Raw genomic sequence first — 14,030 nt, forward strand, 5'->3', positions numbered from 1 at the left:
TGGTTTTTCTTTGTCCTCCTCCTCCTTTTTTTATTCTGTCCTATATTTCATTCTTCTTGTTCTTCTCCTCCTCTTCAGATCTGATGGCCTCCAACGTCGCTCCAGATTAAACATTTAATCCACTTCATGTTGATTTCATGTTTCAATGAACATCAAACAACAGCCCAGAATAATCAGCCCCATATGATGAATTCATTTAGAGGCTTATTCTGTAGAAACAGCTCCCCCTGCTGCAGGATTGTGTGAACTGGATCACCATCACTCTCTCGTTCTTCATGTCTTTTTAAAAAAATTTCAAATCAATTCTGTAAACGGAATGACCTTTGTCCTTTGTCTTCAGAGTGTCTCTGTTTCTCTCTGGGTTTATTTAGCAAAGGACTGAATGTTAGAAAACAATCACATCAGAAACCAGACTCAACAACCAACTCAAAAAATGTCACTGTCAAAATGTTACTTGAAGACTTTTACTTTTTTCTTTGCATATAAAAAAAGAGACTTTTAGAAAAATGCGTTCAAGGTTATGACTGACTTTAGGAATACTGAAGCTCTGCAGCACTGCAAGAATTCTTTGAAAAAAGAAGGAATGGTTGTGAATGAAGAGTTACGTCTTGAGTTGCAAAGTGTTTCCAGCTGCATGCTGTCACCATCAACTCTTTTCTCCCATTCAGAGACCTTGACAAAACCATCCATGCCTTTAATTCTTTTACTTAGACTCTTGCAACTCCCTGAATTCATTCTCCTAGATGGGAAGTTAACATTACATTCATGTAATGTTTTGGGCGATTTAAAAGTGAACTCTATCCACCGCTATTACATGAAAATCTGTTGCCAGTCGGACCCCCCCTGGAACTCCTAAAGTGTTTTGATGACTCCGAAAGTTCTCCAAACCCTTCCTTGGCATGACAGTGAGTAGACAATTGGTGAATTATCGATTTTGGGTGAAGTATCCCTTTAGTAGTTTTCTTTAAAAGTTTTGGTAACAAAAGTTGCTAAAACAGTTGCAATTTCATTTCAGTACATTAAAATGTTTCTACTCTACAATAAACATCCGTGAAGCTACATATTTGCTCTAAACACGATTGCGATTTTACAGATGAACATTCTGATAAGACTGAAAAATAACTCACAGTAGATAAGCACAGTCCAAAAGGATCAAAGACTCTTAATTCAACTCATAACCCAAGAAGAAAAAGTGTGGTAACAGGTGAACTGTGTCCTGGAATGACTCAGGGCTCCACCTGGATCACAGGTATTTTCTACTTAACTGATACAGATCAAACAGAGGCCTGTTTGATCTGTATCAGTTAAGTAGAAAATGATGCATTGTAGGATATGCAGTATATGAAAAAAAATAAATAAATAGTCTTTCTAACATGCAGGAATGGGCTTCAAAATAATCCTCTGATACCGTTGTAGACTCATAGTCCTACCTTCACTGCTTGGTCCTATTATTTTACTTTAACATAATACATTCTGTCAGAAGGTGAGATTCTTGTTAAGTCATATATTTGAATACTCACACACTTTTTGCTTCCTCGTTTCTCCTTAACTGCTCCTCTGAACAAGTGTGCACCGCCTCCAAGCTCTCGACTTGGTCAACCGTGAACCAAGACTGAGCTTTCTTTGGTTTTTTTTGCACAAACTGACATACCAGCAACACATAACTCTTGTAAACTTGGCACCATGTGTTGAAAGGGTTACATCTACCAGAAAGTTCTTTCTATAATGATGTTAAGCAACACACATAAAAGCTGAGACTTGGCTCTTTTATGCAATCAGTATTATTTTATTTCATCATAAACCCCAAGGAACAAAGTATGTTTAACTGTCTAAATACTTCATCGTAGGGATGTCATGATTACAGATTTTCTAGGTACGATTATTGTCAGAGAAATAATCACGGTATTACGATTATCATGATTATTATGCATCAATTAATTTCAAACACTATTAATGTGTAAAATCAAATATAGTCAATATACTGTATAATTACATTACTAATTATTTCCACAAAGTATCTATTAAAATATGACCAATTATTAAAGTGTTTGAAATATATAAGTCATTAATTGTCATCTATACCAAATGTTTAAGTTCATTTTAATATTTTTTTTAATTATTACAAATGACACTGACTCTAGCATTTAAATTCCTACCAATTCAATGTTACATATGAACCAGTATCTGTGCATTTACCTTTACTTTGGGGCACATCTGCCAACACGGTTCATACATCATCTTTTTTTGGAAAGTGACGGTATTTAGGAATATTTACGATCAATTAATTGTAGCGTTTAATACCGTGATTAATTGTGAAAACAAGTATTTGTGACATGCCTACTTCATCGTTGCATGTTCAACATTGCTATGTTTTAAACACATCCACAGGTCATGTCCGATATTTGCAAGTGATCAAAGCGTAGAAACATTACATAAACCCTAACCCTAACCCATTTTGAGTTTACCGCATAAACTTTAGGAGAATAAACATGATTTTAATCTGAAGACAGGACATTAGTTTGGAATAGTTCTGAAGAATGTGGTTTGATTGGTGCTGAACAAACTGAACAAAGTGAAAAATGTGGTCATAGTTTCTCAATTCCAGTTGGAGGTTAGTTCTACTCCAGCGAACACACTGAGGACTGAGACCAGAATCCAAACCCAGGATACAGAGGTTGAGTGAAGGTGGTGTTGAAGGTGTGGAGGTGGATCAGTGAGTCAGAGGAGACTCTGTAGAAGGACAGAGTCCCAGCAGGACAGTCCACATACACTGCTACTCTTTCAGAGACACAGGAGGAGGAGGAGGAGTGGGATTTGGTGAAGAGTTGGTGGGAGGAGGAGGGCAGTTGGGGGGAAGACGGGAAGGGGAAATATCTAACGGAGTTGAGGCCTCTTTTGTAGTCGGGGCAAGAGGTGGCATGGCAGGAAACAGGCTTCACTTTGACGGAGGTGGTGGCATGGCAGAATCTGGACTTCCCTGTGAGGGAGGATTGGGGGGAAGCGATCAGTGTTTCTTTGTTATTGTGACAGACAGAGTAGCTACCATCATCAGAGCAGATAAGACTCCAGGACTGATCATTTCTTCCAAACACACAGTCTTCACTGTTTCCTTTCCTTCTGGTTCCTATGTAACTCACTGATACATCAACTTCTCCCGTCAGCTCCACCTCCCAGTAACATCGACCAGTCAGACCAGTTGTACACAGCAGCTGAGGATAGAAGTCGAATCTGTCTGGATGATCAGGGTATGACTGATCCTCCTCTTCCACACGTGTTGCCTTCCTGTTGTTGTTAGACAGTTTAATATTTGTGTTCACTGTGTTTGTGTCGAATGTAAGGCCACAGGAGTCTGATGGAGAGAAGAAGACATGGCTGCAGTTATTGATCATTCTTATTAGCTATTGACAGTTTAATGATGACTGACAGCTTGTAGGTGGTTGAATATGCTGCTCATATTAAAATCAAAAACAAACTTACACTTCCTCACACCTTGTCTCAATCTTTCGATTCCGCAGGACTCAATCCTACAGAAATAGAGAGAGGGAAACTATTCAAGGGATCAGAGTCTTAATCAACTCCTTAGATTTTGTTGTGGACTGCTTAATACAGGTGTCTACTCCTTATTTTCCTGTAATGTCTGCTTTCATGAGAACAAGAAATAGTACCTGTATCTTTAAGTCTGATTTGATCAAATCAAACCAAACAGTATAAATCAGAAAAAGTGAGACTATTTCACTGGTTTGCATATGATGGCAAATTCAAGTTAAGAAACCACAGCTTCAGAAACAAGAGAAGGAAAACTGGGATTTTATAAGAAGGATAGAAAACACAAAAGCCTTGAATAGGTTGGCTAAATTAACACTAGGTAGTTTTTTTTTTTTTTTTTTTTTACCTCAAAATAATGTTTCTAAACTCATTGAATACGCGCCGGCTGCAACTGCACTCTCTAACTTTCCTGATGGGGAAGGAACGCAGTGCCACCCTGGTCCTGGTATATCACAGTTCCCGCTAAGCTCCAGAGACCGAGCTCAAGCCCAGTCTCCCTGCTCCTCTCATGCACACGCGAGAGGCCTGTGTTGGGCCACATGATCAACCAGTCTTCCCTCCAGAGCTCGGAGGGGAGCTATGGATGACGGCAACGGCAACAAATTCACGTAGGTAGGCTAACAGAGGAACAACACAGGTAGCAGACAGTTGCCCTTCTCAACCAGAGTACCAGTACCAGGTATCCTACATAGTGTTAGTCCAGATGTACAGACATTTATGCGTTTCTCCTGCATTTATTGAGTGAGAGAGTGAGAGAGGATGTTTTTGCCAGCAGAGGGAAGAAATGGCTGACCGATCACACATCGATGAATGTGTGTATATGACTTCTCTGATATTTTCTGGATATTTGTGTCTGCTGTTTTGTTTGATATGTAAATATTCATTATGGCTGTGAAAATAATACTACATGTACAAAGGAAAACTAAATAAACATCCAAAAAAAGGCTCTCCATACTTCAGAGTCCTCAGTTTCCAGTGAGGATCCTCTTCTCCAGCACACAGCAGATTCACTCCTCCAGTACCTGGATGGTTGTAGCTCAGGTCCAGCTCTCTCAGATGGAAGGGGTTGGAGCGCAGAGCTTCAACCAGAATAGCACAACCTTCCTTTGTGACCTGACAACCTGACAGACTAAACGCACACAAAACAACTCATGTCACATAACCTGAGGGTACTGCAGGGGAGGTTCATGCAGTTCTTTGGAACGTAGGTATTAGAATTACTGTGTTGACCTTAGACTTTCCAGTTTATTGTGTGGATTCTCCAGTCCCGTTGCCAGCACCTTCACCCCAACATCATACAGGTCATTGTTACTCAAGTCCAGTTCTCTCAGACTAGAGGATTCGGAGATGAGGACTGATACCAGAGGTTCAAGATGTTTCCTAGTGAGGTCACAGCCACTCAACCTAAAGAGACAATAAGTGACAAGAAAAAAAACATGATCTACATTTACGTATCTGCAAGCTTTAAAAGTCTTGTAAGATGGATTTCAACAAAGTTCAACTCAGTTTGGTCTACAGATCAGAGAACCTACAAAATCTTACATTTAATGGTGTTTAACCCAGGAATAAACACACTTGATGGAAATACAAATCACATTAAATCTAGGGATTACTTGTTTCTCAGTCCAACAACAAATAAGTGTGATGGCAAGGCTTAAACAGAACAATGTCTAACTTTGGGAATTTTAAACCCTGGTGGAAGACAGACAACCAGAGAGAAAAGAGTCTAAACAACGTGGGACTCAAATAAATAACAAAAAGTCAGAAACAATAACAATTTTACTATACGCTGACCTGAGAGTTTCCAGTGTACAGTTTGGACTCTTCAATGCAGCGGACAGTAGTTCCACCCCTGAACTCAGCAGGTTGTTGTTTCTAAGGTCCAGCTCTTTCAGACTGGTGGACTGGGAGCAAAGGACTGAGGACAGAGCTTCAAGACATGCATCTGTGAGGTTGCAGTCTCTCAGTCTGACAAAAACAAAAATATTGTTGATAAAATGTAAGCATTGAACAAGTTGGGTTTGAACTCGAGTACAGTGAGGAAGATTAAACATCTTAAGTTCATATACAGTATGATGGCAGAGCTGAATCAGAAAACAATTCATAACCTGTGAAATGTCAAACCTGATGGAAAACAGTCAAACATGCTGATCAAACGAAGCTCCAAAATCTAAGATCATTAAAACAAAAGTGCAGTGCCGTGATCTGACCTGAGGGTTTCCAGTTTACAGTTTGGACTCTTTAGTCCATCTGACAGAAGCTCCACCCCATAATCCTGCAGGTTGTTGTTACTCAGATCCAACTCTTCGAGACTGGTGAACTCAGAATTAAAGACTGAGGACAGAGCTCCAAAGCTTCTCCATGAAAGGTTACAGCCACTCAGTCTTAATAGATAATAAATAATACACAAACATCGTAAGACAAAACAAATTAATTTCTTAAGTTGAGTCTGGTCTACAAGATAACCAAAAATAGTCATTCAGCAACTCACAAGAAAAAAAATCACAATTAAAGAGACAGTGTAGAAAATTCAAATACATTTAAATACATCTAAACATGAGAGTACTTACAGAGCTTTCTTGGAAGCTTTCACCACTGGCAGCAGGTTAAGAAAAGCCTCCTCTGAGGCAGAGTATTTACTCAGGTCAAACACGTCCAGATCTTCTTCTGATGACAGTAAGATGAAGACCAGAGTTGACCACTCAGCACGAGACAGTTTATCTGTGGAGAAATGTCCTGATCTCAGGTACTGTTGGATCTCTTCCACTAGAAAACTACCCTTCAGTTCATTCAGACAGTGGAACAAGTTGATGCTTCTGGTTGCAGAGCGATTCGTCTCAATTTTCATCTGAACATACTGGACTGTTTCCTGATTGGTCTGTGAGCTACTTCCTGACAATGTCAGCAGGCCTTGTAAGTATTTCTGATTGGTCTGCAGTGAAAGACCCAGGAGGAAGCGAAGGAACAAGTCCAGGTGTCCATTTGGACTCTGTAAGGCCTTGTCAACAGCGCTCTGGTAGAAATGTGTCTCAGCAGATTCATCTTCTCTTTCAAACTTTTGGGAGGTTGACTGTTCTTCTAACAGCAGATTGACTCCGGAGTCTGTAAAGGTCCTGTGGACATGAAGAGCAGCCAGAAACTCCTGAACACTCAGATGGATGAAACAGAACACCTTGTTCTGGTACAGGCCTCTCTCCTCTTGAAAGATCTGTGTGAACACTCCTGAGTACATTGAGGCTGCTCTGATATCGATGCCACACTCTGTCAGGTCAGATTCATAGAAGATCAGGTTTCCTTTCTGCAGCTCCTCAAAAGCCAGTTTTCCCAGAGACTCAATCATCTTGCTGGTCTTTGGACTCCAGTGTTGATCTGTCTCAGCTCCTCCATCATACTTGACCTTCTTCAGTTTTAGATGAACCACCAGGAAGTGGATGTACATCTCAGTCAGGGTGGTGGGCAGCTCTCCTTCCTCTCTGGTCTTCAACAGCTCCTCCAGAACTGTAGCAGTGATCCAGCAGAAGACTGGGATGTGGCACATGATGTGGAGACTTCGTGATGTCTTGATGTGGGAGATGATCTCTGTGGCCTGCTCCTCATCTCTGAACCTCTTCCTAAAGTACTCCTCCTTCTGTGGGTCAGTGAACCCTCTGACCTCTGTCACCATGTCAACACACTGAGGAGGGATCTGATTGGCTGCTGCAGGTCGTGTGGTTATCCAGAGGCGAGCAGAGGGAAGCAGTTTCCCCCTGATGAGGTTGGTCAGCAGCACGTTGACTGAGGTGGACTCTGTCACATCAGTCAGGATCTCAGTGTTGTGGAAGTCCAGAGGAAGTCGACACTCGTCCAGACCGTCAAAGATGAAGACGACCTGGAACTGATCAAAGCTGCAGATTCCTGCTTCTTTGGTTTCAGTGAAGAAGTGATGAACAAGTTCAACCAAGCTGAACTTTTTCTCTTTCATCACATTCAGCTCTCTGAAGGTGAAGGGAAATGTTAAGTGTATGTCCTTATGGGCTTTGTCTTCAGCCCAGTCCAGAGTGAACTTCTGTGTTAAGACTGTTTTCCCAATGCCTGCCACTCCCTTTGTCATCACTGTTCTGATTGGTTCATCTCTTCCAGGTGGAGCTTTAAAAATGTCTTCTTGTCTGATGGTTGTTTCTGGTGTGTTTGGTGTCCTGGATGCTATTTCAATCTGTCTGACCTCATGTTCATTATTGAGCTCTCCAGCCCCTCCCTCTGTGATGTAGAGCTCTGTGTAGATCTGGTTTAGAAGGGTTGGGTTTCCTGCTTTAGAGATCCCCTCAAACACACACTGGAACTTCTTCTTCAGGGAAGATTTGAGTTTGCGTTGACAAACTGCTGCAATGTGAATTGATGATTGCACAAGAAATAAAATCAGTGAGTAAACTTTTCATCATATTCTACATAGATATAAAATACAAACATATCTTATATAGTATTCATATAGTTCTACTTGCAGGGCTTGATTGATTTTATGTAATAAATAATTGTCTGTGACAATGACTTGCCACAGACAAACACCTGTGGCAAGGTGAAGAGGGCCCGGGCGGGGATTGAACCGACACCTCCCGGGTAAGAGTCACGCGTGCTTGCCAGTCACCCAAAGGGACATCCCCTTGGCCAAGTAGCCAGGGCACATGATCAATTGGAGGCATAGTGACAGGACCACCACTGTCACATCTCTCCCCCTCTTTTCACAAGCACGTCCTCGTGCTTCCGCGCAGGCTGCCACACATTAGGAATCCATGGACCCACCACTAGTGCTACATGGATCCTGCCAACAACGCCAGAATGTGGCAAGGTGAAGAGGGCCCGGGCGGGGATTGAACACCTCCCGGATAAGAGTCACGCGCGCTTGCCAGTCACACAAAGGGACATCCCCTTTGCCAAGTAGCCAGGGCACATGATCAATTGGAGGCATAGTGACAGGACCACCACTGTCACACACCAAAACTAAACCTTTGTACGTGAGAACTTAGTTGACAAGATTCTCTATCCTTAAAGAATGCACTCACTTTCCATACAACCCATTAACTCAAAGACATACTCTTACAGTTGTGCAGGTAGTCAGCAATCTTCTCCTCTTTAAGTCTTCTCAGGAAGTTCATTGTGATCTTCAGAAATGATTCTCTGCTGCTCTTACTTTGCTCTTCATCCTCACCATCCAACAGCTCCTCATCCTCTAAGTATTCTGGGTAATCTGAACTCAGAAACTTCTTAATCTTCTTCAGTTCATTCTTCACAAAAGTGACAATGTTCTGCTCCAGCAGCTGAAATAGAAAACCTTTTGATTGAAACATCAGACTAAAACCACAAGACAAACATTAGATCCAATCTTTGAGCTGATCAGACCAAGAATCCACCAGTGTAAAAATGCAGTAGAGATTATGGCCAACAAAAGCTGTGATAGCAGTTATTGTACAATTACACACCATAAATATGGAGTCCAGGTGTGTTTGATGCTGCTGAGAAGACTGATCGCTGGAAGCCTCTGAGCTCTCCTGGTCCACTCTGTGGAGATGTCGGAAAAAACCACATCTTGGGAACTATATCTGTTTCCATTGCAGAAACCAGTTTCAGTTTAGTTCTGGGGTAGCTGATCATCCAGAAATTTAGGATACATTAGGAAATTTGGGGGTGTGGTCTACATCGCTGAACATTTCTGATTGAAGTACTCTGCATTTTATTTCATGCACATGTTTGAAAATTCTGGAGAGCAGATCTAGATCACAATTCTAGGTAAATGAGGATGAAAGTCACTTTGGATGGGAGCTTCTTTTATAAGTCTGATTGAAACACAACATTGACTGTCCATTTTCAGCTTTAAATCCACACCTTTGATCAACAGGGTGTTGTTGATTACTGAAGTTCGGTTTAGACCCGCCACTCCTCATGGACACACAGCTGGGTTCAGGACTGTACTGTCTCTGATGGAGGCTGAAAAAACATCAACATTCATATATTTATTAAAATTATCTTCCAACACAAGATGTTTTGAAATTGGCAGTGTAGATGTATTTTTACTGGACTTTTAATGTCTGTCTACTTTTAATGCATTGTGTACCCCATCAGTGTTTTCTGTATGGATGAGACTTTTTTCCAGTACCATACTATCACCGTCTAGTCTTTTCTCTCATTCAAAGATCAGCCATGCATCAATTTCCTACTGCTTGAACTGCTGCAAATTCCCTGAAGATAGGGAGCAGCCAGTATTTGGTATTGTACTCTGCATTTTATGTCGAGCACATGTTTGAAAATTCTGGAGAGCAGATCTAGATCACAATTCTAGGTAAATGAAGATGAAAGTCACTTTGGATGGGAGCTTCTTTTATAAGTCTGATTGAAACACAACATTGACTGTCCATTTTCAGCTTTAAATCCACACCTTTGATCAATAGGGTGTTGTTGATTACTGAAGTTCGGTTTAGACCCGCCACTCCTCATGGACACACAGCTGGGTTCAGGACTGTACTGTCTCTGATGGAGGCTGAAAAAAACATCAACATTCATATATTTATTAAAATTATCTTCCAACACAAGATGTTTTGAAATTGGCAGTGTATGTGTATTTTACTGGACTTTTAATGTCTGTCTACTTTTAATGCATTGTGTACCCCATCAGTGTTTTCTGTATGGATGAAACTTATTTCCAGTACCATACTATCACCGTTGCTGCTCTCAGACCAAGAGGAGAAACCATATTGAACCTACTCTATGACCTCTGTCACAGTCTGATAAAAAGACATAATTTACTTTCCATTTTCAGTTTGAAATCCACACCTTTGATCCACAGAGTGTTCTTGGCTGTTAAAGTGCAGAGGATTCTTGACTGACACATTACTCCTCATGGACACACAGCTGGGTTCAGGACTGTTCTGTCCCTGAGAGAGCCTGAAAGAAAAGACATTCATTTAAGTTCATATGATTACTAAAGTACTTTTGTTTAAATAAAAGACATTTTAGAGTAGCTGCCTTACTTGAACTACATTAACAGATATCATGAATATTGTTTGGATTGCTTTGAACCTTGTGTTAAGGAACAAATCAGTCTACAGTCCAATGCAGAAAACCAGAATTTGGAATCATATACTTTAATGAAGATGAACATCAGCAGTGATGGACTGATGTCTATTGTCAGAATTTGTCTCACACAGATGCTTGGTCTTTCCCGACTGCACACAACTCACTCCAACATCTCACCACCTGCTAACCTCTGCAATTCCTTGTCAACTGGGACTAGAAGGTGTCCCTATTGAGCCTGTAAGTTGGTGCAGAAGGTTGCTATCTGGTCTAACACCTTCTGTCACATGAATGTATTGAAATGTGGTAAAAAACAAAAGAAAAAAAAAAGACATAATTTATGTCCAATTTTCAATTTGAAATCCTCACCTTTCACAAGATATTCTGAAATTGGCATTGGAGAGACAGGGATGTGTTTATAAAACCAACTAGGTGAAAACCAGAATTTGGACCATTTGGATGGGATCAGATAAGCAATGATGGATGAACATCTGTTGTCAGAACATGTTTTCACCCACAGCTCATCAGATAGATACAGATACTTTCGACTTGACATGACTTTTTCTTGCACTGAGTATCTTTTAGCATCATTCTTCGAAAAAGGAAGGAATGTTTGTGAATGAAGAGTTACGTCTTTAGTTGCAAAGTGTTTCCAGCTGCTTGCTATCACCATCAAGTCATCCACGCCTTTAATTCTTTTACTTAGACTTTTGAAACTCCCTGAATTCATTTTCCTAGATGGGAAGTTAACATTACATGAATGTAATTTGAGCACTCAGTCACAGTCTGATTAAAACACATTTACTTCCCATTTTCAGTTTGAAATTCACACCTTTGATCAACAGAGTGTCGTCGATATTTGAGGGAAGGAAGATCATTCATAGACTCGTAACTCCCTGTGGACATGCAGCTGAATCGTCCCTGATTGAGCCTAAAAGAAAAAGCATTTATTTAAGCTCAAGATTTTAAGGTTCAAGGTAACTTTATTTCTACCCCTATAGGTAACCCATACACAACACACAACAGATGAAAACCAAGATAAAAATATTATCAATGAAAGCAAAGTAAAACATGACTTATGAGTGTACGATCAATAAATAGTTAATAAATAATACAACATTTTCATATCAGGCCTGTATTACTGTTGGTTTTCCTGATGGCTGCGGGGTCAAGGCTGTCTGCTTTCTTTTGAAGGCGTAAAGTACCAACTTTACGTAAATTTGAATTTATCTGAGACTCTGGGTTTGCTGGTCTATCCGACTAGCAGTTTGATGTGGTGGCCTCCCAATGGGAGTTCCTGGGTTTGGATCAAGCAGGCTTCATGTTTGCAAGTTTCCGCCAACAGTGTTATGCTGAGTTTTGAATTTATATTTCAGAAGTGGCACTGAATGACAGTAACTGTATAGCAGGAGTACAATAAGACATGCATTGTAATCATAAGACTGTGCTAGGTTTAAGTTTGTCATTTACAAAGCGATACGATCATGCATAAAATCCTTTTGGTTCTGGGGAAACTTCTGTTTGTCCTGAACACTTTCTCTTGTTCCTGGGACAATTGTTAGTTTGAAGCTGTGATAAAATAACTTAATTTATGTAAAAACCCAAGAGAAAAGGGCCTTGGTTTTATCCAGTAAAGCAGCTCAATCTTTTGCATAATTTTAGACTGAATTAAAAGTGAATAAATCTAGTACAGTATGCACAAGCACATACTCATCCAACAGCAGGTGTCAGTAGCATTAAGTTCCTATAGACAGCATTTCTGCCATTACTTTGGCAACAAAACAAAATATTTATTTTCCAAAACAACTTCTCAAGTAGTTCACCTCCTCCCTTATAATACTTTTTTTTCCCTCTTATCAACATTTTCAATCATGCTTAAATTTCCGGACTAGATAAACCTTGTTTAAAGAGTTGTTCTGATGGACGCCGACAAAACACATGGGTAACTCTGTCATGCCCTTTACATGTCCGTAATACCGAAGCCATGACTATTTTTCATTGTTAGTTTGAATTTTGTGTTGATCATCGACATTCCCGCACCACCACATGTTTTACCTCACAACAGGAAGGTAGAGGGTGGAGGAGCAGTGAGTCTCCTAGCACCAAGTAGAAAACAGACAATGGATTGTACTACATAGGAAACGCCTAGTTGTTCAGCAGAAGGAATACAATCAAAGAAAGAAAGTGTCCGGCAGAGAAGACAAACACACATTTATATTTGTGTTTTATCTCGGTGGAGAGCCCTGAGAGCAGAAATCAGACTTACGGCAGGCACGGATGTCGCTTTACTGCTGTTATGAGTAGGATGTGTTGCCATTACTTGTGTGTATTGCAATGTTGAACATCGACGTATGCACTACAGCTATAAGTCTGAAATCTTCACCTTTGATGAACGGATGGTTGTTCATGTTTGAATGACAGCAGATTTTCCACAGACCAGTAAGTCCTCATGGACACATGGCTGAATTCAGGGTTACTTTGCCTCTGATGAAGCCTAATTAAAAGAAAACTCAATGAATAAAAGAAATCTTACATTTAAATTCAGTTTTAGATATTTGAATACAGGGTAGGGAAAAAAAAAGTTCAATCCATTAAATCTTTTTCTGACTAGTTTATTCTGAACTGCAATTTCTTTGATTTTTTTGTCAGCAACATTTCATAGATTCTCATCTCACCTCTGAGCCTTCATTTGACTCTCATGTTCCCTCCACAACATGGTTCCTCTATTGGGAGGGAATCCCTCCTCTCTGCTCTTATACCAATTCATAGTAGAGCCCCCACCTGTTGGAAGAGTTCACATTACCTGTCATCAATTCAATTCAATAAAACTTTATTTGTCCCCAAGGAGCAATTAAAAAGCACACACAGGCAGTTATTCACGTTGACACAAGAGTGTAAATAGAAATAAATAAATGACTAAATAAACAAAACAGTGCAAAAGAGAGGCAAGATAAAATAGTGCACCCTGTTTTCATGTTCTTCTTCCTTTGTTCATCCAATTTGTTCAATAATCCAAAACTAATCATCTTACCTTGGCAGTTGAGGCTGAATCTCTGTTCTCGTAGACTTTTGAACCTTGTCTGTAAAGGAAAGTGAGAGGTGTAGTCATGTGTCCAGTTATCGATCAAGTGAAAACTAGTTTCTCAATCTCTCCTGAAATAGCAGAGACTTGTGTTCCTGCATTCAACAACTGATAACAACTTAACACACCTTTTTTGTGAAGTACTGTGTAACAATACCTGGCGTGGCATTTTGACACAACTTTACTACGTAGTTTGTGTTGTTACAGTTAAGTCTGATTCCAGCCATATAAAATAACATAGTCAAAACAGCATCTGTCCTGCTAACTTTAACTTAATTTTAACACAAAAAAGACCCACAATAAAACTACTATCGAAAAAAACAATGCAGACATTTAAATAAGTGAAAGGTGGCTAACAACC

General features: G+C 40.2%; 1 protein-coding gene and 1 long non-coding RNA gene across 2 annotated transcripts; both read right to left on the minus strand.

Moving 5' to 3' along the window:
• Positions 1–2,617: 2,617 nt before the first annotated feature.
• Positions 2,618–7,673, minus strand: LOC146973030 (NLR family CARD domain-containing protein 3-like). Its single transcript, XM_085799260.1, has 7 exons — positions 6,117–7,673; positions 5,757–5,930; positions 4,777–4,950; positions 4,502–4,675; positions 3,478–3,524; positions 3,138–3,349; positions 2,618–2,778 (listed from the first exon to the last, which is right to left on the minus strand). Exons 1-7 carry the CDS (start codon positions 7,634–7,636, stop codon positions 2,719–2,721), a joined length of 2,361 nt encoding a protein of 786 aa, XP_085655386.1. The 5' UTR covers positions 7,637–7,673; the 3' UTR covers positions 2,618–2,718.
• Positions 7,674–11,418: 3,745 nt separating this feature from the next.
• LOC146973031 (uncharacterized) lies at positions 11,419–13,370 on the minus strand. The gene is made up of 3 exons (XR_015037708.1): positions 13,263–13,370; positions 12,971–13,081; positions 11,419–11,518 (listed from the first exon to the last, which is right to left on the minus strand). It is a non-coding gene; the product is annotated as an uncharacterized LOC146973031 (long non-coding RNA).
• Between the last annotated feature and the right edge of the window lie 660 nt (positions 13,371–14,030).

The sequence above is a fragment of the Trachurus japonicus genome, chromosome 15, assembly GCF_045865225.1.
Source record: "Trachurus japonicus isolate A0001 chromosome 15, Traja_1.0".
NCBI lineage: Eukaryota > Metazoa > Chordata > Actinopteri > Carangiformes > Carangidae > Trachurus > Trachurus japonicus.

Bases quoted from the DNA above. Each gene is read 5' to 3' on its own strand.
- LOC146973030 (XM_085799260.1), bottom strand. From the start codon at position 7,636: ATGACAAAGGGAGTGGCAGGCATTGGGAAAACAGTCTTAACACAGAAG. The intron at 4,951-5,756 runs GTCAGATCACGG...TTGTCTCTTTAG, and splicing joins TGTAAACTGGAAACCCTCAG to GTTGAGTGGCTGTGACCTCA. The intron at 2,779-3,137 runs GTGAGTTACATA...TGTCTCTGAAAG, and splicing joins CGGGAGAAGTTGATGTATCA to AGTAGCAGTGTATGTGGACT.